General features: G+C 39.6%; 1 protein-coding gene across 2 annotated transcripts; it reads right to left on the reverse strand.

Moving 5' to 3' along the window:
* Positions 1 to 2,167: 2,167 nt before the first annotated feature.
* On the reverse strand, positions 2,168 to 26,023 carry aif1l (allograft inflammatory factor 1-like). 2 transcript variants are annotated; one of them, XM_082169064.1, is made up of 7 exons: positions 25,868 to 26,023; positions 25,614 to 25,675; positions 11,906 to 11,972; positions 9,610 to 9,651; positions 8,044 to 8,206; positions 2,837 to 3,876; positions 2,168 to 2,732 (listed from the first exon to the last, which is right to left on the reverse strand). In XM_082169064.1, exons 1-6 carry the CDS (start codon positions 25,890 to 25,892, stop codon positions 3,789 to 3,791), a joined length of 447 nt encoding a protein of 148 aa, XP_082025190.1. In that variant the 5' UTR covers positions 25,893 to 26,023; the 3' UTR covers positions 2,168 to 2,732; positions 2,837 to 3,788. The 2 variants fall into 2 exon arrangements, with proteins under 2 accessions (XP_082025190.1, XP_082025189.1); XM_082169063.1 differs by having other exon boundaries at positions 2,833 to 3,876.
* Between the last annotated feature and the right edge of the window lie 920 nt (positions 26,024 to 26,943).

Here is a 26,943-nt window from a genome sequence, read left to right on the forward strand (position 1 = left end):
GCAGTCACAGAAGCATTTTAGATCTTAAAAATACCTTTAAATACATCAAAACCTGAAACCATTAAATAAATGTAATCTCTCTGAGTGCCCCACCGATTGCTGTGCTTTACCACTTCATCCCAGTAGGGAGCAACACAGTCCATTATGACACTTCAAGCCTGTTCAACTGACAGTACAGCGGTACAGCCACACACACTACAGAACTAATAATTTCATATAAAATGACTGGTACTGTGCTTGCTGTTATTATTTTGCCAGATTACAAGAAATGTGTGGCAAATTTCCTTTTTTGTTTTAATGTATGGTATCTCTCAGGCAGAATGTGGAAAAAGACAAGGTTCAAGACAGACAGAGAAGGATATGGACCTGCTGTTTAACTGTGTGGAGGAGGTAAAAAATGACTTCATTTTTAAACATTGTTTCACATGTAGGCTACAGATAAGCTGTATAAAGAACTGGATTGTGGGTAAGAACAAGGCCACTTCTGTCTAGATCAGCAAAACAGAAGTCTAATGAGGAAGTGAGCTGGACCACTGGGTGTACTCTAATGAAAAGGTCCTCTTCATTATCACCATTCTGGAAAAGCCCCAAAATTAACTTCTGTTTTTCAAAATGATAACAAAAGCATAAGTGAAGTAGTTTAGTTTGTTGTTTTTTTCCAGAGCAAAATTATGAAAATCTGTTTCAGTTCCTTTCTAGACGTTCCGTAATTTTAAAGTTTTTTTTTTTTCAATCGCCATGCTTACTTTAAAACTAACACAAAAAAAGATCTAACCTACACACACACAAACACAACAAAGTATGGTGGAACATTAACAAACTCTAGAACTAATATCATCCTGTGACCATTACCATTCCCACAATTACAGCATATTTTTGAACATGGTTGAGATCAGACATGTTTCACAGGCTACAGCTGAAGTGCAAAAGTTATTTATGTGCATGACATGTGTGTGTGTGTGTGTGTAAATATATGTGGTTTATCGTGGCTTCCGTCTGTTCACATCTAAGTCAGGGGTGAGCCAAACTCGGCAGGACAGTGGCCCTCCAGGGGCAGGTTTGGACCCCTTTGCTACAAAATGCTGTACGAAAGCTCTGTACATGCAAAAAACATTTTGTGTTATGACTACTGTAGCATTTGTTCTGGACTAAATTATTACTGATACACTGACAAATCGGTTTGATACTGCAGTCATTGTTTGATGTTGCATGATCAACAAACAGTAAAGTCTGATTGAGATGATTGTTTGCTCCTTTATCTGTTGTTGGTTTGAGTGGCACACACACACACACTCGTTCAAAAGAGACACACTTATAAGACAATAATGCATAATGAAATTGTGTGCCTTTAATTCATTCAGTTGTGTTCGACAATCACTAAACCTGTGACATGAAAACTGCTTGTATGATAATTTATTTTTAGAAATACTAGAAAACTGAATAGTCTGGAAACACATTTATCCATACGCTTTTCTTTTTTCCATACTTCTCCAGAACTGAAAATCACTCAAATCAAATTCCATAATTTTCTAAACTGCATAGGAACCGTTTTATTCTGCAAGGATGCTTTAAATTGATCAAAAGTGACAGTTATGACATTTATAATGTTACAAAAGATTTCTATTTCAAATAAATGTTGAATCAAGAACTTTTGAATTGGTAACAGTTTTCAGAAACACATTAAGCTGCACAAATGTTAACATCGATATTAATTAACTTATTCTTGAGCATCAAATCAACATATTAGAATGATTTCTGAAGGATCATGTGACACTGAAGACTGGAGTAATGATGCTGAAAATTCAGCTTTGCCATCACAGGCATATCAATTATTTAAACAGAATAATTATTTCAAATTGTTATATTTCACAATATTACTCTGCAAAAATCTTTTAAAAAAAACGCAGTGTACCATAGATTTCTATCGAGTCAACAGAAAGTTAATCATAATTGTAACAGTACACCTAAAACTCTAACCCTAAAAGAAAACTTGCAATTTTAGTATTATGAAAGATATGCAAACTTCCAAAAAAAAAAAAAAGAAATCCCTGAATGTTTACAAAAGGGAGATTTTGTCACATTTTGCACAACTTTGGGGGACAATTTTTTGCGCAAACACACACACACAGACAGAGAGATAGAGAAATAAAAGAGATCCACTATAAGGTCAGGTGTAACAGTAGGGTATTTACTTCCTTTGGTGTTTGCCAAAAAAAAAAAAAAAAAAAAAAAAAAAGCCTAGTTCTAGTTTACAAATGCCTCTGCTAATTAATATGCTGACAGAAAACTTAACTCATTAAAAATGCATTTCTAATAAATAGCAATACAGTGCAGTCATCAATTTACACTTCACTGCTTTAAAGAGGAAAATTAAAATGAAATAAACTTGAACAGAGGCACAGAAAAAAATGCGATGTGACAGACAAATAAAATTTGCTTTGTTTGCAGATAAGATCTGAAATGGAAGTGAAAGCTACACCTGCTACTGCTGACTTGTCTTCATCTTAATTAAAAAAACAAAACAAAAACCTCTTGAGATCATTTCGCTTACCTTACATAGCACATCTTATACAAACAAAACTTGATGAGGCCAGTGGAAAATAAAATAGAGGACAAAAGCACTACTGGAATATTTGCATCAGAGCTGCACAACATTTTTGCTTGGGTTAAAAACATGACAACATTTCCAAGGACTACATCACACATCGACATTCTTGGAATGTCTCAAACGACTCAACAGAATAAATTCCAAGCACACACACACACACACACACACACACACACACACACACACACACACACACACACACACACACACACACACACACACACACACACACACACACACACACACACACACACACACACACACACACACACACAAAATCCATTTCAAAGATGCTTCACTCAAAACCTCTGCTACATTAAACTGAGCGAGGCACTTGGAAAGAGTGGTTTCAAACTAATCTGCTATAGTGACAAACCAACCCTCCTACAGATCTAAAAAGCTGTAATCAGTGGCACCTCCTTCCAACATCATTCCCAATTTAAGCAGGAAAATTTATAAAAACTTGCCTAAAAGTGTGATTCAAAGCGTGTCAGCACTATATGTGTGTATTGATTATACGGTACAATGATGTTACAGATTACAGTCAATGGAAGCACAAACAAGATGATAAGAAACAGAGTTTGAAGACTCACTTCCTGTGTCTTGGAAAGCAGTTTCATGGCTGAGGACTAACTGAATCTTAAGAGCCTCACGCACATCTACTGTCACACTATAGGACAAGGTGAGCAAGAGTTACCAAAATGCAGATACGACTGAACTGGCAAACATAAACATATTAAAATGAAAAAAAACAAGCACACATTTAGGAGAACACGAAAAATCTTAATTCTCAATCTTAATTCAAATCTGTCTTGCAAGCTAAAATTGTCATCCCATACACACTATACTTAGTACACTGTACGCAGTGTTACACACTACACTTCACTAGTACTTCAACCACAGGATTTGTGCTTGTAAACACTATAAAAAAAAAAACCTTTTTCATATAAATATATACATTTGTTTACTTATAAAAAGCTACTTTGCGCTTCAACTTCTTCACAGCAAATATATAGACATCTTTCACTTTTTTCCCCTTCATTTTGTCCATCTATGAACTAAGATTTCCCTGGATCTTGGCAAAAAGATTCTAGGTAAGGCTATAGAAACCTAGCACCCTAATGGTAAATGGGCGGGATTTGCGAATGCAGGGACGCCAATCAAATCCATCTTCACTGCTCTATGGTAGGCTGGTGATGTCACGTTTGGGTGGGGGTCCACCGGGTTTACCGCTGCTTTCGTTAGCTTTGTCTTCAAACATCATAACCCTGTAGGAGAGAAGAGGAAAGTAATTTAATTTCAACCATAAGAGCTAAAATATTCCAGAACGAGGATGTAGATATATATTATATGCAAACTTTGCATAATGAATTTAAATAAATTAACTCCTCTTGGCACCTAGGAGTAATCAGAACCTTGATTTAAAGTGGAAAATCAAATGTCAAAATATTAGAAACATTTATGGTAAACTATGTAAGCCATTAGATTTGCAAGTATTTTTATGTACAAGTTTAATCTCCCAACCTGAACACTACAAGGGAATGTAAGTGTGTCCATTAACTTCTGGTCTGTCAGAAAACCAAAAAAGGTGCTCCTTAAAAACAAAATTAGCTTTAAAAAAAGTTTGTTTGAATTATCAATTAAATATGCAAAATAACTGAACACTATTAAATCAACTGTAATTTAGATATAATATATTAATAAAACATGCTATCACAGATGTCACCATGTATAATACGCACATACACGTTAGGCACATAAGGCTTCTATGTCTAACTACAGGTATTTAAGAACACCACACACAGGGAGTTAAAACGCGTTGTGAATTGATGTCCACTCTGTGTCCAGCACTGGCTACAAGCAATCACAGCTTCCCACTTAGCAAAACAAGTAGATTTGTAAAGAAAGTTAGATATCATAAGTGCACTGCAAGAGAAAAGAAATTGGACCAGCTTGAGGAGTCACAAAGGCTGGATCAGACAAAACTTTGGTGTTTTGGAGATATGAGATAAGTGAGAACAGAAGATGACCGTGACGGTGAAGAACTGCTGACTGATCTATTCAGACCATGCGACTTTCTGTTTCAGGTAAACCTTGGAAATCTCTCATAAGCCTTTAACTAAGTCTAAGTCTAAGCCAACTAACAGCTAGTCACAAATCACCCATTCACAATGGCCCTCATTTATCAAAAGTGCGTACACCAAATTTCCAGCGTACACCTGGCGTACACCCCAAACCACGGTGACTTTGAGATTTATCAATATGAACGTTGGCGTACGGCACGCTCAAATCCTACGCCAGCTCAGGAGGTGGTGTACGCACGTTTTGAGTGCGGGAATGCACAGAAAAACAATTCCTAACACCACAAAACGCACTGACAAACTAAAAGATATGATATATTATGACCCACTGTAAAAAAAACAACAACATAGTAATTATAAACTTCAGTGTTTATTTTTGTGCAACATGGACTTCAATGTTTAAGTTGTGTGACTTTACCAAAGCATTTGAATTGTAGGCATATGTATTCCTTCAGTTGCGAGCCTGTGCGCTTTACCTGACGTTTCAAGCCTTGTTTATACTTTCGCCTGGCTCCGCAGCGCGAGTCTCCGCAGACTGCGCGCGCACCTCCCCAAACGGACGAGGCGTTTATACTCGACGCGCTCGCCGTTGTTCTATTCTTTGAAACGATGGTTAGGCCAGGGTTAGGCCCGGCAGGTGTGCACGGACTGGGTTTAGTAATGAAAGGCTTTCAATGACCAAAAAAATTATTCAGACTGACAAAATAATAAAAATGACATCATTCTTCTTTTAAATAATAATAATAATACAAATAATAATAATAACGACATTCTTCTTCTAAATAACAATAAGCGTCATTAATAATAAAAATCTAGAAATCAATTTTGTTTCTTTCCACTTCCCTGGTTTCGCTTTCTCTTTCTCAAAGAAGTTTCTCTTCTTTGCCGTCTTCCGTGTGTCCATGGCGTAAAATGAGGGCGTGGGGGAAGCGGAGACTTGAATATATAGGGGGGCGTGTTATTCTAATGACGATCGTTTTCAGCCGCGGCATTTATCAAGGTCAGGTATTGCGTACACCTGGATTTCAAAGGTACGCACAGCTTCATAAATCAGGTGGTGAGAGGAGTGTAAGCATAATCTTACGGCAACATATACACCCGTTTCTACGCAAGAATGATAAATGAGGGCCAATGTGTAGAATTATAGGATTTGAACACTACTTCAGCACATAATTCATCCGATAGAGTTACGGACAGAAACCATAAAAGTTTACCGAAGAGAGGTATGCAATTCATTTTCAAAATGTCACACATACCAACTTCCGCCTGGTGCACTATAAAACGTTCCATACAGGATTCCTTTGTGTTATCTAACTGTACCATCTGCTAAATGTTGCCCGCATTCTCCACCATGTCTGCCACAATCATATCTGTTTCATTCAACTCTGCTATGGGTATTTACTTGTGATTCAACATACACCATGACACCTCCAATGGTTGTTCCACCAGCATGTTCTGTACTGTGATTCTCAAATCTGAGCACTTTTGTGTGTGAGACTTTGAAACTCCAGTCTGTGTGTCCACTAAAAAGCCTTGTGAAAATGGCTTAAGAAGGTTTCAATGAATCATGAAACTTGGCACAAACTAGTGTTTGTCGCAGACAACTTTAAACTACAACCATGTCTTTCACAAAAAAGAAACAGAAAGCAATAAGTTGAAGGTTTTGTTCATCGCTTCCACTGTATCGGCCAATAATCACATTCTATGACTCGACTGGTAGGCACTAAATTTGGCCGAACTCATGAGGCGATCGCAATTTGATGACGTAACCCCCAAAAAGTTTCCACTGACGTGCATGTAAACAGTGTACAGATGAGGCTTTTGGGCCACGTTCTGCTTTGTAACTTTGCGAAACATTAGTAAACCATAGTAAATCGCACAACTTTAATTAGAGCAGGTCGTCTCGACACACACATAATATGATGCATAGATCTTAAGAAAATCCTCACAATGTGACTTGACATGCTGCCTGGCTAAAGCTAAAGGAATTCCAGGATCTGATCTTGTTGTGATCATGACAGTGTTTTCCAGCATCATTTAAAAGTTCAACCAATGGAAACTGGATCTCAGGTTTGGTGGGTTGGGAGTCGGGACGATGTGTCAAGACCAACCAGACACTGTTTTATAGCTGGAGTGCGTTTGGATTGGTTTGATCGCTCAGACTGACAGGTCTTGATTTGCCATATGCCATAGAATAGGAGCGCACAGCTGAAACAGCGCTGGAAGACCATCACTCATCAACCAGGATCTTATTACTTGTTATTTATATGCAATTATAAATATTTTTATGCTTAGTGGCATTTACACATGTAACTTATGTTCAGTTATGTTTCACTTGTTTGGAAAGGTTTTTGGACTTGATAAAAAGGCTGCCATGGTTCCAAATGCCATGTAACTTTTGACTGCTTTAAGATATCAACACAAAATTTGGCCCAGATGCAATTGTTGTGTGAACAACTTAATGACCGGTCATACTTTCTAATAATTATCATGTCAAGTGTGAATAACAACAATACAAAACAATAAATTGCATCACTTTTTCTGGGGGTCTCTCCACAGTGTTGTAACACGAAGAACCACTAAACATGATTGAAGTATATTTTCTTCAAAATTTGAAAGGTTTTCTATCAAATGAGACTGTACTTGATGATACCCTTTTTCTAGTAAAGGTATAAGCCATTACTTTTAAGAAGGCCTATGCCACTTACACGTGCAATTATTAAAAATGCCTTCAGAGTATAAGTGGTTAACAGTGACAGTCAACAGAGAGCATACATATAACTTGTATAAAGCTTGAAGGATCGAGATCAGCTGATCATGATGAAGAAAGTTGTAGTCTGTATCCGTTGCAAAAATCCTGATCGGAGCATCCCAATTTTTTTACAACGACATTTACATTTGTCAACAAGACCACCAAAACAATGTATGTTTTTTCCATTTCATTTGATGATTCCAATATTAATAATTGACAGCCACAGTTTATTTTATCAGTCACTCAAGGCCATTTAGTTATTCCCTTAGGTATCGATTTAGTATTGATATTGAGGTACCAAGGCTGTACTGTACCAAAGGCAAATTTCTGGTATTGATTCAACCCCTAGTGTCTCATGATGATGACATCACCTGTCACAGCAGATCCCTCTCCCACTGAGAGATAATGGCACAGATATGCTGATCCTGCACTGGATGTGCGACAAGATTAAACACACACACGTCAACATATCTAAAAATAGCTGGACTCAGTTAAAGCAGGAAAGTCCAACAATTCTGCATAATGAAATTTGCCAATATTAAAAACAAAATGGACATGCACAAAGAAATCGCAGAAACATGTTTAAACACACACACACTTACAGTTTGAGAACAGCTGATCTCTTGCCAAGCATCATTTTCACAAAGTCCCTGTAGTTGATGGTGTCACTGACGCCCCCCGTCACCTCTGAGATCATTTTCTTCATCTCCAGATGAGTCTTTGGCACACCCAACTTCTCCATCATTCGTTTCATGCCCATCATGTCTGCCAAGGAAACGCATACAGCCATCACACAAACACCTTCATCATACCAACAGAGAACTACTACACACAGACTCACAGCTTGACAGATAGATCTCTAATAAAGATGGCATGGCTGACTAGTTGTCCATCAATGAACTAGTCAATTAATGAGGTCATTATTTAGCCCAAACATTTGTTTAATATCTGTCATCAACCCTTTTGAAGAACTGCATGGCCTATACACATGCAGATGGATTTTTTAAGTGTGGTATCAAGATAAGAATGGTTCAATACATTTTTTTTTTTTTAATTGTCCTCGAAGAAACTGATTGGCATGGTGAACAAGATATATATATATATATATATATATATAAAAAAAAATATTAAAAAATCGGCCGAGTTTACTTAAAACAGACTAGTTGTGTAGTTTTGTACAACCCTAACACTCACAGAAATGCATTTAAACTTTAGCAATGGGCTGGATGTGTGAAACAGCCACAGGGCTGATACTACAACACCAAACAAAGAACTGTCACTGTTTATCTGCCCACATCATTTGCATTAATGGAAAGATTTCAAAGACTTATTTTATCCTCATTGTGTATTCAATTTTTGTGTCCCACATTGTACAGTATGCCCCTCTCTCTCATATAAACATAGTTGCTAATCACAAACCACACATTTGTGCAAGTATACCATGAATCAGCCACTTAAGTACCCTCATTTCTGTGGCACAAACTTTCAGCTGTTTGGATTCACAATCAGGAATGATGGCCTATGCCACTTTCCTCCAACATCTGATATGGGCAAGCCTGTCATTTGCATAGAAATGCATTTCTGAGTGAAAAAGTGGAAAATAGGACAGGATTTTTTTTTTTTTTTTGAAGATTTGATTGCATTGTGAAGTGTGAGCTTGAGCTATGTTATTACTTTAAAAAAAACCTGTGACTGATGTAACCACAATGTACAGTAGGTGGGGATAAATAATAATATTACTAATACACTATATAGTATATATATATATATATATATATATATATATACATACATACTATTATAGGCTACACCTACTTTACATTGTGGTTACATCAGTCACAGAGTTGTATTAGATTTTTGATTGTTTACATTGATGAAAAACATTACATTGATGCTCAATCTTTATTCCATGCTGTTTTGACAATGAAACTGAAACATGTACAATGCAAATTTACAGCACACAGCAACTTCTCCATATCTCTTGAGTCACTCCTCCTTTTTCTACAGCACATGACACTGACAGTGATTATTCCGTTAAGTTGGTTACAGGTGTGTTCTCATGTTTCCCATCTATCAAGCATGGTATCACCTCCACAGTGGGCATGACAAAAGAGTCCTTCCTCACTAAAACTCAGACTTAACTACACATGCATTGCACACACACTTACCGATATCCCCCTGATCGTTCAGGTCAAACTCTGCATATTTATCTGTGGATTGGAAAAAGCAAACGACATTTTAATAGTTCAGCAATAACAATGCAAATGTACAAAGCCTAAAAACACACACAAACACAAAACAGGGGAAATCAGATGGAAACGAGGGATTTTGGAAAGCCCTGCATTTCTCAGCGATTTTAGATGAAATTAGGCCTATATTTCACAAAAGGATGGCCAGCTAAATCTGTAAATGAGGACAGATAGTACCAAATCTGAATCCTTGTCTTATTAGATTTTGCTAGATTATTCTAGTTCCAGAGTATTTCCTCTCTCTCTCTCCTCCTCCTCTCTTATTCTGTGTTGTTTCAATCTCACAATGTGGCTTCTGTTGGATTGGACACATTGAAAGTGTAACGGAGTCACCGTGAGAGGAGGCTGATGGGAAGGAGAGGGTTACAATGGCCCCCTGTGAACACAAACACAGCCTGTTCAGCCCCGAGCTGAATGAGTGCGTGTGAAACAGAGCTGGCAAGAGAGGTCGTCCATCGAAATGCAATGACGCTGCCTAAATGTAACTCATAATTTTCCCTGCCTGAATCACTATCTCTCCAAATGGCTTTATTTTTTGGATAGCATCCCCCCTTATTCTCAACTGAAGCCTATTCTATTTCTCCAAACACTCATTTCTGGATATAGCTAGGGCAGCGGCATACACACATACTGACATTAGTGGGTCAAACACTGCGGCAAGTGCTCAGACTGTGTGTGTGCGCATATGAGAGAGAGAGAGAGAGAGAGAGTTCCATTTCCACAGTGTCAAGAGCAATCTCAAGGGTTGAGCTCTACTCCTGTCCCTTGTGCCTTTGACTTCTGTCCTTTCAGTGGTTTTCTCCCTCGGTTTAACAAGAAATCATTGTAACATTCAGAGCCACTTGACCCCTTTAACCTGATCACTCCCTCTTCTTGATAATGACCCACAAACCCAAATGTATACGCTGTGGATGGCTGGTAGTAAATAATTTAGAGTCCCTTGAGTCTAAAGTCAACATGAAAATCACAACCCATTCCAAAATGGAGAGGGTTAAAGTGGTTAGAGGGGAGGGGTTGAAAAGTAAGAGGATTCATGATGTCAGATAGGCTACACATATACAAAAATTCTGACCAATTCTGATAAGCAGATGTTATGGCAGATAACTGATAAAATAGATATTAAAACTGTACACTATTTTGTCTAAATAAATGAAATCACTAAATACAAAAATCAATTGCATTTAAGCATCACAACATTATAATGTACTATATACAAATTTATATTCATTTAAGTATTAGTGTATTTAAAGATAAACTTCAAGTGAACTTTGATGATGGCAAAGGGAATCTAAATGTCAAAATAGAAGAAATGATATGGAGTTTAGAGATTTGTATTTATTGTAGTGACATCAGCCCAGGGTTGTCAAGTATCGGTCGATACTGAAATTTTAAAAATGTGACGATACCAACATTTCTGCAGTACTGGGTAGTACAGAGTATATATGGTATCCGCTGATAGCTGGCTGCTTTCAAACACTACCTGTGTATCTGTGACGCACGTCAAAGGTTTCGATTTACAATGTATTTTTGAAGCGTTAATCGTCCAATCAGAGATGTTTAAGTTAGTCAGAATCCGTTCAACACCACTTCGTGAGTTTTCATTCAAAACTCGCTTTAGAGTCCTAATGTGTATATACAAACACATTTGTTTTTACAAGCATCCCATCCCTTTAAAAAATAAAACAGAGCAAGTTATTATTAATTATTACAAAGAAAAACATTTCTTACTTGGAACAACACTACCTGGGAATCATGTAAATAGTAAAGTAAATATTTACTTCAAACCTTAATGGGTCATCTTTTAAGAAGGGTTAACATTAGAAAGAGCAGGAAGATGACTTCAGGATTCAGGTGGCTGAAGTTACCACGAGGGTTTTGCACAGAGAAAAGCAAAAACACATTTAAGCTTGGACCAAAAGACTCGGAGGACTGTTCGTTTACATTCCAGTTGTCCTTTCCCACACACACACACACACCGTTATTTTCTCTCCCACAAGAAGCACATGTCCAAAACCCTTAGCGCTAAAACAACAAGGGGCCAAGACCAGCACATTCCTGCTAGACCATATGAAGAAAGCAAGTCAATCACACATGATTAAAACCCACTCAAGCTCTCTTAGAATTCACGCCACAAACAATTAAACGTGCGCATATAAACATTGGAGAAAATGTGTTTTTAAAATATTTCAACTATCCTTTAGTTTGCAACTCTTACTTTTAAAAGAATCCAACTTCTCTGGTAAATCCTCCTCATCCCGGTACTTCTGGTCTTCCATAAACTCCTGCAAATAAAGAGAGTGAAAAAGTGAGCATGATCTCTAACTGGAAAAGACAGGGTGGATGAATGATTATCAAATGATTATGGCTGTTCTTCCTCATGGCAGAAGAACAGAGTGTGAGCAGAGTGCTGATTCTCCACCATGTAGTTTTATTCTCTAGAACAGTGAGTGCCTTTAAAACTTTTTGATGGACACCCAAATATAATGATTCCCTACCTAAAACAAAGACAGCTGTATATTGACATGTATAAAGACCCATATGAGTATGTGGCTACATTGAAAACAACTGATCATTTCATTAGGGGCTTTCACACCAGAGGAACCTTCTCACAGTTCTTATAACTAATGGCGGAAGTACCCACTTTTTGGCATGTTCACACAACAGGAATTGGGAACGATTTAAGTTCTAGGAACAGGGCTGGATCTAGGCACGGGCAGGGGTGGGCTGAGCCCACCCAATCAGAATTTACGCACAGATTGGCCCTCATTTATCAAAAGTGCGTACACCAAATTTCCAGCGTACACCTGGCGTACACCCAAAACCACGGTGACTTTGAGATTTATCAATATGAACGTTGGCGTACGGCACGCTCAAATCCTACGCCAGCTCAGGAGGTGGTGTACGCACGTTTTGAGTGCGGGAATGCGCAGAAAAACAATTCCTAACACCACAAAACGCACTGACAAACTAAAAGATATGATATATTATGACCCACTGTAAAAAAACAACAACATAGTAATTATAAACTTCAGTGTTTATTTTTGTGCAACATGGAGTTCAATGTTTAAGTTGTGTGACTTTACCAAAGCATTTGAATTGTAGGCATATGTATTCCTTCAGTTGCGAGCCTGTGCGCTTTACCTGACGTTTCAAGCCTTGTTTATACTTTCGCCTGGCTCCGCAGCGCGAGTCTCCGCAGACTGCGCGCGCACCTCCCCAAACGGACGAGGCGTTTATACTCGACGCGCTCGCCGTTGTACTATTCTTTGAAACGATGGTAGGGCCAGGATTAGGCCCGGCAGGTGTGCACGGACTGGGTTTAGTAATGAAAGGCTTTCAATGACCAAAAAAAAATTATTCAGACTGACAAAATAATAAAAATGACATTCTTCTTTTAAATAATAATAATAATAATACAAATAATAATAATAACGACATTCTTCTTCTAAATAACAATAAGTGTCATTAATAATAAAAATCTAGAAATCAATTGTGTTTCTTTCCACTTCCCTGGTTTCGCTTTCTCTTTCTCAAAAAAGTTTCTCTTCTTTGCCGTCTTCCGTGTGTCCATGGCGTAAAATGAGGGCGTGGGGGAAGCGGAGACTTGAATATATAGGGGCGTGTTATTCTAATGACGATCGTTTTCAGCCGCGGCATTTATCAAGGTCAGGTATTGCGTACACCTGGATTTCAAAGGTACGCACAGCTTCATAAATCAGGCGGCGAGAGGAGTGTAAGCATAATCTTACGCCAACATATACGCCCGTTTCTACGCAAGATTGATAAATGAGGGCCACTGTGTTCTGTTTTTTTATGATTTGTGCATTAAAAACAATCTAAGGTGGGCTGTGTGTTAAGAAGTTTGATAAAGGGCTGAAGAATACCCAACCAATCAAAAAAATAACACCAGAACATTGCAGAAGGCTATGTTTTCTTTTCTCAGCTGAAAGTAACGGCGAGGGGTGTTATACACTCAAGCTACAGTGTGTAGCGGAAAAGCAGAGGCTGACAATCAGTCAGCACACAGCAACTTCTCCATATCTCTTGAGTCACTCCTCCTTTTTCTACAGAACATGACAGTGACCGTTAAGTCAAAACTGGCAGAAATATTAGCGTGCTATCAAGGTCCGAATTACGGGGAGTTTTAAGTTGCTTGTAAATATTAATATACATTTCTACTCTGACTGACTTTAAAGTGTCGTTTGGCTAGCACTAAAATAGGTCATGCCATGAGCAGTTGAAATTCTTTAGAAAACCTTGCTTATTTAAGAACGTGCATTTATTGCATGGATGTAATGGTGTGCGATATCACGATTTTTGATCGTGGACGATTCAAATGTCTCCACGATCTGCTTTTGAAGAAATATCGTAGTATCGTCCATTCTATCAGTGGCAGTTCTCGTGTCTCCGTCTCAACATACTGTACAATGCGACGTACATATTATGTTAACGCAGAGTTAGAGTTACACTCACGGGACACTGCGATTCACAAAAGTTAATTATTTCCATGTGCTTAAAAGCCTTGCCAGTTAAACATGTCATTTAGCGCTGTCATGTCAGCGCTGTCAGCGCTTGTCAGCACATGTCAGCGCTGACGCTGTTCTAACATACGCTTTTCTGAGCGCATAAACCCGAAGCGCACATGCACTAAAAAGTCTGTCAAACAACGCCTGGTTACTGGACTTAGTTATCTTTCGAGTTTATTGCGTTAATACTGTCAAATACACACAAGGTTTACATAAACACAGTTGGTTATGTCTAAAGTGAAAGCAAACATTTGAGAGAAAATCGGGTGCGTGACTTATGCGTGAATAATCGATGCGTGCCGTGCCGGTCTGTGACAGTAGCCTCATAGTAAACATGCTTGTCCTTAAAGGGATAGTTCACCCAAAAAAATTTATTCTGTCATTATTTACTCACTCTAAAGTTGTTCCAAACCTGTATTAATTTCTTTTCTTGCCAGCAGCCATATCACCCTGTAGGCTGGTTGCCCACTGAAGCTAAGCAGGGCTGAGCCTGGTTAGTACCTGGATGGGAGACCTCCTGGGAAAAACCAGGTTGCTGCTGGAAGAGGTGTTAGTGAGGCTAGCAGGGGGCACTCACCCTGTGGTCTTTGTGGGTCCTAACACCCCAGTGTAGTGACGGGGACACTATACTGCCAAAAGAGCACAGTCCTTCGGAGGAGACGTTAAACCGAGGTCCTAACTCTCTGTGGTCATTAAAAATCCCAGGATGTCCTTCGAAAAAGAGTAGGGGTGTAACCCCGGCATCCTGGCCAAATTTGCCCCTTGGCCCCTGTCGATCATGGCCTCCTAATCATCCCCATATACTGATTGGCTTCATCGCTCTGTCTCCTCTCAACCAATAAGCTGGTGTGTGGTGGGCGTTCTGGCGCAATATGGCTGCTGTCGCATCATCCAAGTGGATGCTGCACATTGGTGGTGGTTGAGGAGATTCCCCCCTTCTATGTAAAGCACTTTGAGGTCTCAGAAAAAGTGCTATATAATTGTAACAAATTATTATTATTATTATTATTATTATTGTGCTGAATGCAAAATATGATATTTTGAAGAGTGTGGCTATCCAAAACAGTATCCAAACTCTTGAAAGTGCTCTTGACTGAGAACTTTAATAGTAGCTTTAATAAGAATCAATGTATACTTTCTACAGTGAAGTCCATGTAGTTATTTTTTATAATTTGTTCATTTAATACCTTTCTTGAATGCTAGTTTTGATGAAACCATCTTGATGAAACCAAGATGGCGGCGCGAGTACATCGCGAGGCTCGCGGTCTCTCCAGATTCTGCAATTTAGTAGTATTTTTCTTGCTCATTTCGGGTCTGTTCGTGCAGAACAGTTGTGCCTTAACATCGTACACCCAAGGTGAGCTTTTGGATATTGGTTTGCGAATTTCCGACAGTTTTATGGACAACCTTCGACTCCTTCCTGAGATCGCCAAAACACCCGGGGCTATGCACTCTGCCCGGCCGGGCGGAAGTGCTCGCAGGCGGCGTCGAGATCGTAAACAAAGGCGGGGGAAGCGCGGAGGACTAAGAGCTAAGCTAAAGCTAACACCACACCGGCTCTCTTTACCCAGCATTTTCCTTGCCAATGTACGGTCGCTGTTGAACAAAATGGAGGAGATTCGACTCAACATCACATACAGCAAGAGACTTTTGAACTGTAATGTTCTAATTTTCACGGAAACATGGTTAAACAGCGGAATACCGGACAACGCTATTGAGCTAGCGGGACGCCATACATTCCGGGCGGATAGAACATTAGATGGCTCCGGTAAGACCAGAGGTGGTGGATTGTGCATTTACATTAACAAAGCTTGGTGCACAAACTCTGCTATTGTTGGGAGACATTGTTCAGCTAACCTTGAGTTTCTCATGGTTAAATGTAGACCGTTTTATCTACCGCGGGAGTTCACTTCCACTATTATAACTGCAGCCTATATTCCCCCGGATGCTGATGCCAAGTTTGCTATGAAAGAACTTCACGCAGCCATCAGTAAACAACAGACCGTTCACCCGGAAGCTGCGTTTATTGTTGCGGGTGATTTTAATCATTCAAACTTAAAGTCAGTGCTACCGAAATTTCACCAGCATGTTTCCTGTCACACCAGAGGAAACAAAACCTTAGACCATGTTTACACAAACATGGCTGGAGCTTACGTCGCGACACCCCTCCCCCACCTGGGACAGTCAGATCACCTTTCTTTGTTCCTCACCCCCAAATATGCACCTCTCATCAATCGCGTGAAGCCATCAGTGAAGACCATCAAGGTGTGGCCTGCGGGGGCAGATTCCTCACTCCAGGAAAGGTTTCTACACACAGACTGGAGTATGTTTGCTTCTCAAGCCACCAGTGGCTCTCACACGGACATTGACTGCTACACCTCCTCTGTACTGGATTATATCAATACCACCATTGACAGTGTTACAACCCAGAAGCAGATCACCACATACCCAAATCAGAAGCCATGGATGAACAGGGAAGTGCGACTCCTATTGAAGACACGCAACACTGCCTTCAGATCAGGAGATGCACAAGCCTATAGCACATCCAGAGCAAATCTGAAAAGGGGCATCAAAGAGGCCAAGCACTGCTACAAGCTTAAGATAGAGGGACACTTTTCCAACGCTGACCCTCGGCGCATGTGGCAGGGCATTCAGGCCATCAGTGACTACAAACCCTCTCACTCCACCCCCGCAGCCACTGATGTCAACTTCCTGAACGAGCTAAATGACTTTTATGCTCGCTTTGAAAGAGACAACAGAGAAACTGCCACCAAGCTCAAATCCTCAGCTGACCACCCGCCGATCACACTCTCCTCCACAGATGTCTGCAATGCACTGAGCAGGATCAGCGCGCACAAGGCTGCTGGACCAGACAACATCCCTGGACGCGTACTCAGGGCATGTGCGGAGCAGCTCGCTGGGGTTTTTACAGACATTTTCAACCTGTCTCTTGCCCAAGCAGCTGTACCAACATGCTTTAAATGCACTTCCATTGTGCCAGTGCCAAAACACTCCAGGCCGAAGTGCCTTAACGACTACCGCCCTGTAGCACTCACACCCATCGTAATGAAGTGCTTTGAGCGGCTGGTCCTGGCACACCTAAAAGACTCTCTTCCATCCACATTGGACTCACACCAGTTTGCCTACCGTAGCAATAGGAGCACAGAGGATGCAGTTTCCATGGCACTGCACTCTGTGCTCACACATCTGGACAATAAGAACACTTATGCACGCATGCTGTTTGTTGACTTCAGCTCAGCATTCAACACTGTCATCCCAACTAAGTTAATAGCCAAACTTGGAGACCTGGGCATCAACACCTCCATGTGCAACTGGATTTTGGACTTTTTGACCAACAGACCCCAGAATGTTCGATCAGGCTCCAACTGCTCCACGTCCATCACACTCAACACTGGTGTACCACAGGGCTGTGTGCTAAGCCCGTTTCTCTACTCCCTCTTCACCTCCGACTGCAAGCCTGTGTACGGATCTAATTCCATCGTCAAGTTTGCGGACGACACTACGGTGATTGGTCTCATCAGCAACAACGATGAGACTGCCTATAGGGAGGAGATCAAGCACCTGGCCACATGGTGCACTGAAAATAACCAGCTCCTCAACACCACCAAAACGAAGGAGCTCATCGTGGACTTCAGGAAAGTGTCAAGAGGCACACACGACACCATCCACATCAATGGAATGGCTGTTGAGCGTGTCTCCAGTTTCAAGTTCCTGGGGACCCACATCTCGGCGGACATGACCTGGACAACCAACACCTCCAGCCTGGTCAAGAAGGCTCACCAGCGCCTTTTCCTGAGGACACTGAGGAAGAATCAGCTTTCCTCCACTATCCTGGTGAACTTCTATCGCTGTGCAATAGAAAGCATCCTGACCAACTGTGCTACAGTGTGGTATGGGAGCTGTTCTGTTGCAGAGCGCAAGGCACTGCAGCGGGTGGTGAAAACCGCCCAGCGCATCACTGGGACTCCACTACCTGCCATCGAGCACATCCAGAGGAAACGCTGTCTGCATCGAGCGCGCAGCATCCTTAAGGACTCCTCTCACCCAGCCCACAGACTGTTTTCTCTCCTGCCCTCCGGCAGGCGTTTCAGGTGCCTCCGGACCAGGACCAGCAGACTAAAGAACAGTTTTTTCCCCAGAGCTGTCTCTTTATTAAACTCTAACCCTCATTGATCCCACTCCCCTCATATACTGATTGACTCTCCTCTCCCTCCTCACACCTGCCTCCATTTTGTTATTTGCAATACTATAATGTTCATTTGCACTGCTGACTGTTATTACAGAAACAACTGTTTACATATGCATCTTGCACTACTACCTTGACTGGAATATGCTCAATTTGCACTGCCGACTGTTTATTTACAGTACCGACTGTTTACATATACATTTGCAATACCATACTTTAACTGTAATATGCAATTACTTCCACTGCACTTTCACTCGGATAGCTTCTGTCCAAACTTTATTTGCACTACTTTAAATCCATTGTTATACTGCTCATTTTAGCCTAACTTATACATATATCTATTTGTAAAATTCTGTTTATAGTAATAGCCATCTGTATATTATGCTCACATTCTGTTTATAGTAACACCCATCTGTATATATATATATTCATAGTACATATCTATCTGTAAAATTCTGTTTATAGTAATAGCCATCTGTATATTATGCTCACATTCTGTTTATAGTAACACCCATCTGTATATATATTCAGTACATATCTATCTGTAAAAATTCTGTTTATAGTAATAGCCATCTGTATATTATATTCAGTACATATCTAGCTGTAAATTCTGTTCACAGTAATAGTTATCTGTATATTATATTCATAGGACAAATCTATCTGTAAATTTTTGTTTATAATAGTATTCAACTCTATATTTATTCAGTACATATCCATGTTCTGCACTTATGGAACCACTGTATATCCTGCACTTGCTGCTATTGCACTTCTGGTTAGACCTAAACTGCATTTCGTTGCCTTGTACCTGTACTTGTGTAATGACAATAAAGTTGAATCTAATCTAATCTAATCTAGTTAAATACACCTAATGTGGCTGAAAAAATAAAGCACTGTTTATTTCATTTGTATATTATGTTGTGTATAGATGCAATGTGTATCTTTGTTCTTATTTTTTTTATAACAAAGAAAATGACTAAGATTTTTATCTTCTCCACTTTGGCCTAAATGTCTGCCACTCTTTTTTATTTTATAAAGTCAATGTCCCTATGATAACAGAACGCCGTGCATCTAATAAAATATTCAGTCAAGAACGTTGTTCAAGCTTACTGCAACAATGGAGCTGCAAACTTCACATACTTTTGAAAATGCAGCATTTATTTGATTCTGGTAAGCGCTCATTGTCACAGTTTGAGTTTTTTTTCCATGAGGGGGTTTGGTGTCAAGAGTCACGACGGCTTGGTTTCCAGGCCGTTAAAGAACGCAACACCTGAAGTGTTTCCAGTTAAGCCTGCCATTTGCATCAGATGTTTAGTCAGCGGTCGTCTGAGGCTGAGACTACCCAATGAGTGACTTAAAGGTTCTCATACCTTTCTGCCAATGAACCTGTATGAATTTTTTTAACTGAGGATTTTTAAATATATCATATTAAAACAAGCTGGTTAAATATTTTAGAGCCATTGCCCATATAAATTCATTCAGATTTTATTAACTTTTTTCAGATAATTCTCTGATATTTCTAGGCTTTGTGGGATGCCTTTCCGTTTGTCAGATTTGCATGGTGTGATATTTCTAACATAATCAGGCAGAAACAAAGTTCATTTAAGGAGTTTGAAACAGCTTGTCAAAGCCATCATTCCAGAAAGGTTCACTCCAGCTTGTAAACACCTTCAAACTACCACTGGTCCATGGCAATTATGTAACAGGTAATAATTTGGTCAAAATTGTAAGAGAATTTATAGTGTCAGAGGATAAAGATGCTTAATAAACACAGGCAGCTAGCTAGTGTATGCAGCAATAACAAAACAAAAAGGACTTTCAAAGTTCCTGTTATTGGAAAACTGGACAAAGCAGAACTAAAAGACTAACACAACACTGGTCGGTTTATTCTGCCATCTCTGTTAATGATCTATGACATGACAAGATTCTGACTGAGGCCCATAAATCAAAGATCCACATGTGTGATATGGGACTTCACTGTCAGTGAAGCATTAAAGAGTGTGTGTATGAGTATAAGGGCGATCACACAGCGTGTGTGGGTGCGTGTTTGAGTGGATTTTGATTATGGGTGGTGGGAGATGCTGCTGACTAAGTGAAGGCTTTAAAAGCAAACAGCATGTATGTGGATCTATATGTTCCCAAGGAGCATCAAGCAACCTAGAATATTTAATTATGACTCAACAGCACGATGAAAACTATGCTGTGAGAATCAGCCCTCTGAGTCACACTGAGAGATGAAGAGCTTAAGTGCCGCCTTCTACCTCAGTCACGACTACACATCAATATTCCTTCACACCAAAACTCGAAACTGTGAGTTTGTTTCATTTGATACGCACACTGTTTGCTTTTCACTGGTCTGCAGTATTTCAGTAATTGAGACCTGTTTTGGTGAAGGAATTTCCCTTGTGGTAATTTTGTGTGGCTCAATATTGCAATATTTGAAATTATAGCCATTTCCCCCCCATATAAATAAGGGTTACGTTATGGTCAGCAAGCACAAAGACGAAGGTGATTCCAAAACAAAACAAAACAGGCTTTATTAATAATCCAAACACTCTGAATGAACAGGCAAGAGAATAATGCAAACCACACCATGCATAACGAGAACTGACAAGAACAACTGAGAAACAGGGCTAAAACTATAGGGCAGGGGTGCAAAAAAGGAAACTAAACTAGACAAAGATGAAACTAACAAGAAACTATAGAAACAAATGAGAACATCCTCAGTACCTAATGGAACTGAAAATAAACAGAGCGGGAAACAGGAACTAAAAGAAAGAACCGAATGTCAAAATAAGGGTCCACATAACACTGTGTCCTATCCAGACACGATGCGACAAGATTCCAGCGACAAACAATTTGTCCACACTAGGTGAGACGTGATTATGAGAAGCGATAAAGTCAATAAAAAAATCACAGCCTATCAAAAGAACACGTGGGCGAGCTCTCTCGGCAAGCTCCCGGCAATCGCAACGAAATGGATAATGATCAAATTCATAAATACTACACCATTTTAACATTATTAAAATACATACTGAGTTACTGATACAATATTTGTCATAAAATACACTGAGTGGACAGTTTGAACTTTCTTTTTTTCTTTTATTTATTTTGAGGATCTGAGGTGAATGGTCCATTGTTGCTTTCAGTACGGCTATAAAAGACACACAAAATGATATTCAAACTCTCATTAAATGCTTTTAACATTAAATAAAGCACATAAACAGTACCTGAGATTATCATTATCATACTTTGTGTTGTTGTTCCAGCTGCGATATCGCAGAAAAATAGAAACCATTTCTAAAATAGAATCATCGCGTGTCGCCACTGTGGCTAGTTAGGACAACAACTTTGATTCACATGGAAAATATCGCTTTTATCGCGCGTCTGGTTGGGACATGGTGTAACAGAAGATAAACCAGACAACAGACTCGTTGGGATATTGGTATAACAATTAGCTACGATCCTTGAATCTGACTGGATGAGAAGCTTTCTAAGACTGGTGATATTTTACCAGTATCAGCACTGCTTGTCTCAGTGCGCTCTAGACAGGCTGTCAGTCAGTGCAGGTTACGCCACTAGGTGACTGCAAGGGACTGACTTTGAACAGGTTATTAAAACCGTTCATCAACCACTGATGCTTCCCTTCATAGATTCAAGCATTGACCAGTGCTGATGCCATAATCCCCATTCATGGGACCTTGACCTGAAGAAGGACAGACAGGTCCTTCATTAATATCATTATTAACTTATTTAACATTTAATACACATGCATGAAGTGTAAAACAAGGGCATAGCCTCATGGAAAAAAAAAACAAACAAAAAAACAAAAGAGAAAAAAAAAACCAACGTGAACATTGCGGTTGCTTGCCGTCCTCTGTGGTTGTCTAGTCAGTATCGCGGACGATATTAAAACATTACGGTTATCGTGACAGCCCTAAACACCTTTGACTGAGGCAAATAAAACATGCAAAAATTACACCACAGATACATTTTCCAATGTTTTGTGGTTATACCACACATAAATAAGTATTATTTCTGTCAAAAACATATCAACAGAAATTAGCCTATATTTCACAGAAAGAAATGGAATCTTATTTTAGCGTTTTTATTTTCATAACAATTAAGCACATTTCCCTCAACTTATTACCATAAGGCAAGCAAAGAGAATTTTCATTGTTGTATAAATAAAAACAAACATTTTATTTAATATTAAGCACATAATATGCTGTACCATAATTTATTAATTAATAAAAAAAAAAGATGTTTATCAATGTTCATGATTTTCATTACTGTACTAAAATAATGAGAATAACTTATTATGGTATTAAGAATAATATTTAGGATAACTGAATGGGAAATGTGTTTAAAGTCACAAAGAAACAGAAGTAGTTAAAGTATTTTGACAATACAGGAGAAAAGATTGTCGAAAAGATGGAGGCAGATCTGAAAGTGAGCTGGAGGGTGATTGTGAGAAAAGGGAGGGGTTAATGCAGACCAAATGACTGGAAAAGTCTGGCATACATCACAGAGAAGTATGTTGTTTCACCAGAAGATCGAGTAATGACATTTTGATAAAGAATTACAGCCACAAAAAAAAAGAAAAAAAAAAGAAACATATGTATGGATGAATCATTAACAATTACAGTAAGATCAAAAATGCATTTAGAAAATAGACTAGATTGTGAATTTCCATTTCATGCTGAAATGTCAATGTCACAAATATATATATACACAAATATAAATATAACGCCCTAAATTGGCTTCAAATGCATTTGGAACATAATTTACCATTTTATGTGAAATGTAACATGCTCTTGACCCATTTCCAGAGATTCCCCTCTACACTATGTGCATTTAAGTGCTCCAGATGTAGGCCAGACCATGACATAATTTTCTCATCATTTCTAAATGTCCATGTGACCAAACCAAGCTGTCACTCCCTCCAGCCGCAGTCAGAGAGAGAGAGAGAGAGAGAGAGAGAGAGAGAGAGAGAGAGAGAGAGAGAGAGAGAGAGAGAGAGAGAGAGAGAGAGAGAGAGAGAGAGAGAGAACAGCCGCTAAGACTGCAGCTCAAATGCCACTGCTGCCCACTCCTCCATCTCTCTCTCCTACATAATGGGTCTATTCATGCTGGATCACAGACACCTGTTTCCCGTCTGAGAGCACAGAGACAGCCGGCTGCGGGGGGACACGATGCCTCTTATCACTTCAAAGAGGGCTGATCTTAAATATTAGCTTTAAAATAACACGGGTCAAGAAAATAAGCCTCTTGGGATTTTCGTAAAGGTCTGGGATTGTTTGAAACGCCCAAGACCAGTTCACCTCTTATACTTAAATGTTAAGTACATGTATTTATTTATTTATTTTTTACAATGAACATATGTGACAAGTGAAATGGCAAAACATTTCCAAGTGAAAATGTAGGGCAGGACTTGATCACTGGGGGTTGCTATTGCTCCGTTGTGATGTGATTGACAGGTCTTCCCACCCTATCACTATTTTAATTAAAAAAAAAAGGGAAATTATCCTATAATTTTCTCACCGTCAAGTTATCCTAGGTGTATATGACTTTCTTCTTTCAGCCAAACACAATCGGAGTTATATTAAAAAATATCCTGGCTCTTCCAAGCTTTATAATGGGAGTAAATGGTACCTTGTTTTTTGAAGCCCCAAAAAGCGCACCCATCCATCATAAAAGTAATCCATACAGCTCCAGGGGGTTAATAAAGGCCTTCTAAAGCGAAGTGGCGCGATTTTGTACAAAAAATTCCCATAATTATAACTTATAAACTGTAATCACAAGCTTCCAGTAACATCCGTCCTTGTGTTCATGAGTCAAGTTCCGACATGACATAGGATGTAGGAGTACTGTAGCATAAGCTTAGGTGAGAGTAGATGCCTCACGTGCTTCAAACAAATATGGCTGGCCAACAAATTCAAGCTCCTTCAACATTTCTCTTTAAACATTCTCGTTTTAGACTTCTAATTAGGGACTGGTGTTTTGTTTTGCTCTGCTCTATCCTCTGCGTTTCCGCGTTAAGCCCAATTTATACTTCTGCGTCGAACTCACGCCATAGCTACGTCGTAGGCTGTGTGTAGTGCGCGTACCCTTCGGCGTACCCTGACGTGCACCTCTCCAAAAATGTAACAACGCGTCAACTCTACGCGGACGCAAGCGCTGTGATTGGTCTGCTAGGACCGCTCCCTTGGGTTTCACATGCTCCCTCTGCAAGTGTAATTGCGCGTCAACGCGGACAACGACGCAGAAGTATAAATGAAAACCAACGCGTTGCCTACAGCGTAGAGGCTCCGGCGTAGGTCCGACGCAGAAGTATAAATCAGCCTTTAGGCAATACGTCATGCGTCGGGTAAGAGGTCACTCTTCCACCTGAACTAGTCTTGCGTCCAGAAGCTAGAGATTAGTTTATAAAGTTATAGCCTAAATATGGCAATTTTTCTAATAAAACATGCATCACATCGCTCCAGAAGGCCTTTATTAACCCACTGAAGCCAAATGGAGTACTTTTATGATGGATGGATGCACTTTTTTGGGCTTCAAAAAACAAGTATCATTTACTTCCATTATAAAGCTTGGAAGAGCCAGGATATTTTTTATTATAACTCCGATTGTGTTTGGCTGAAAGAGGAAAGTCATATACACCTAGAATGGCTTGAGGGTGAATTAATAATGGGATCATTTTCAATTTTGGGTGAACTAACCCTTTAACCCAGTTGTGGATGACTCACGGGCGGGATGAGCTGGAGCAGAGATGTCTCTCAAATCCTAATTAACGTTAGCCTAGCTGCCTACCGAGACAGTGATTTTTATCATTTTCACAGTCTCGTGCATGCAGCAGAAATATGGAGAAAATCCTGACTTCGTAGGCAGCTCAATAGGTTGAGACACAGCCTTGCTCTAGATTGTGAAATTATCTGCGGCTTAATGTGGTCGAGCTGTCTAACTAAATTAGGTCATGTTGCTGTAAAACCGAGCTTAACAATTCCGCTGTAGTCCAAAATAACATTTAACAGTGACCACGGTGAAGAAGGGAAGTCAAATAAAAAATCCCACTGATATTTACAGACAAAGCGTTTGGGAACACAAGCTTGAATGGAGGCGGTTCAATGCCAATGAAATAAACTCGCTTCCAGATTGAGACACAAATAACCTATCAACGTTAGCTTATTTACCTTATTGATTTCTTCCAGCTTCTCCCTCTGCTGTGCTTTGAGCAACCCGAAGGTTTTCCCGCCTGAAAAATGAAACATAGCGACCGTTATACACCCGTCTGGATGTTTTATCCAGGTTTTCTGGTGCACTTGCAGGCATGAGATAAGGACAGTCGGCCGCTAACGACGCACACACACGCGCACAGGACAAAAACATGCTTCGCGCGTAAATAAAGCATCAGTTTACTAAAAACAGATTAGCGACAACTATATACCTTGTAAATCCTGGTTGGAAGGCATGCTGGTACGGTCGAGAGGAGGTAATGAAGGAGGAGAGACTGGCGATAGATGAACACTCGTGTCGGTTGTGAGGAGAGAGAGGAATCTCACGCTGGTTAGAGTCGCAGGCGCGCAGGTCTCCCTATGATGCGCTCACTCACTGCCCGCCAGCGCCAGGAATGCAGCCACAAACGCCATCGTGTGGTGAAGAGAGGTAATGCAGGCCGAAGGGAAGCGCCGTAATTCTAAATATAGATTTTTTTTAATATAGTACATTTTGCACATATCGTATTGTATTGCATTTGCACTGCTGCAAATATTGCACTTTTTTAAATTTTACGCTCTTATTAAAATACATAGTTATAGTATTTTTTTTGTCTTCTTGTCTCCTATCTTTCTCATCTTGGCGTTTACTTTTTAACTCTCAGCTTATATCCGTGATTTTGTCTTTGCTCTGACCTGCAACCAGAAACATTTAATTTAGTGCAATTACTGTTACATGACTTATTGTTGTGCATTTGATAAATACATTTACTTGACTAGGGTGGGTTTAATCAGAGACAGATTTTAATACTGTTGCTTCCAATAATGTGCCTTTGATACCTACAACATTTGGTTCGACAGCTATACTTAAAGGAATAGTTCACCCAAAAAATTAAGTTTTGTCATCATCTACTCACTCATCATGTTTCAAACCTCAAAAGAAGATATTTTAAGGAATGTTGATAACCAGGCAGTTTACGGCACCCATTGACTTCCATACTGTTTTTTCCTTCTTCTATGGAAGTCAATGGGCGCTGTAAACTGTCTGGTTACCCAACATTCTTTAAATATCTTTTGTGTTCAACAGAAAAATAAACTCATAATGGTTTGGAACAACTTTAGGGTCAGTAAGTAAGGACAACATTTTCATTTTTGGGTGAACTATACCTTTTACAGCTTTAAGTAGGCTATCGTATTTTGTTGTTAAAACATAGTCTCTTTATGGAGTCAGTGTATCAACGTTAAACATGTAGCTCTGTAACTGATCACTGATAAGTATCTATATGACAGTTGTTATGAATGCAGGTTT

Source organism: Leuciscus leuciscus (assembly GCF_965113295.1).
Source record: "Leuciscus leuciscus genome assembly, chromosome: 5".
Lineage (NCBI taxonomy): Eukaryota > Metazoa > Chordata > Actinopteri > Cypriniformes > Leuciscidae > Leuciscus > Leuciscus leuciscus.

What these genes read in the sequence shown, in the direction of transcription:
- aif1l (XM_082169064.1), bottom strand. Translation starts at nt 25,892, where the DNA reads ATGCCTTCCAACCAGGATTTACAAG. An exon ending in AGCTGGAAGAAATCAATAAG is followed by an intron (nt 11,973 to 25,613) that starts GTAAATAAGCTA and finishes CTTTATTTGCAG; the next exon opens with GAGTTTATGGAAGACCAGAA. An exon ending in GAAGTTGGATTCTTTTAAAA is followed by an intron (nt 9,652 to 11,905) that starts GTAAGAGTTGCA and finishes TCCAATCCACAG; the next exon opens with ATAAATATGCAGAGTTTGAC.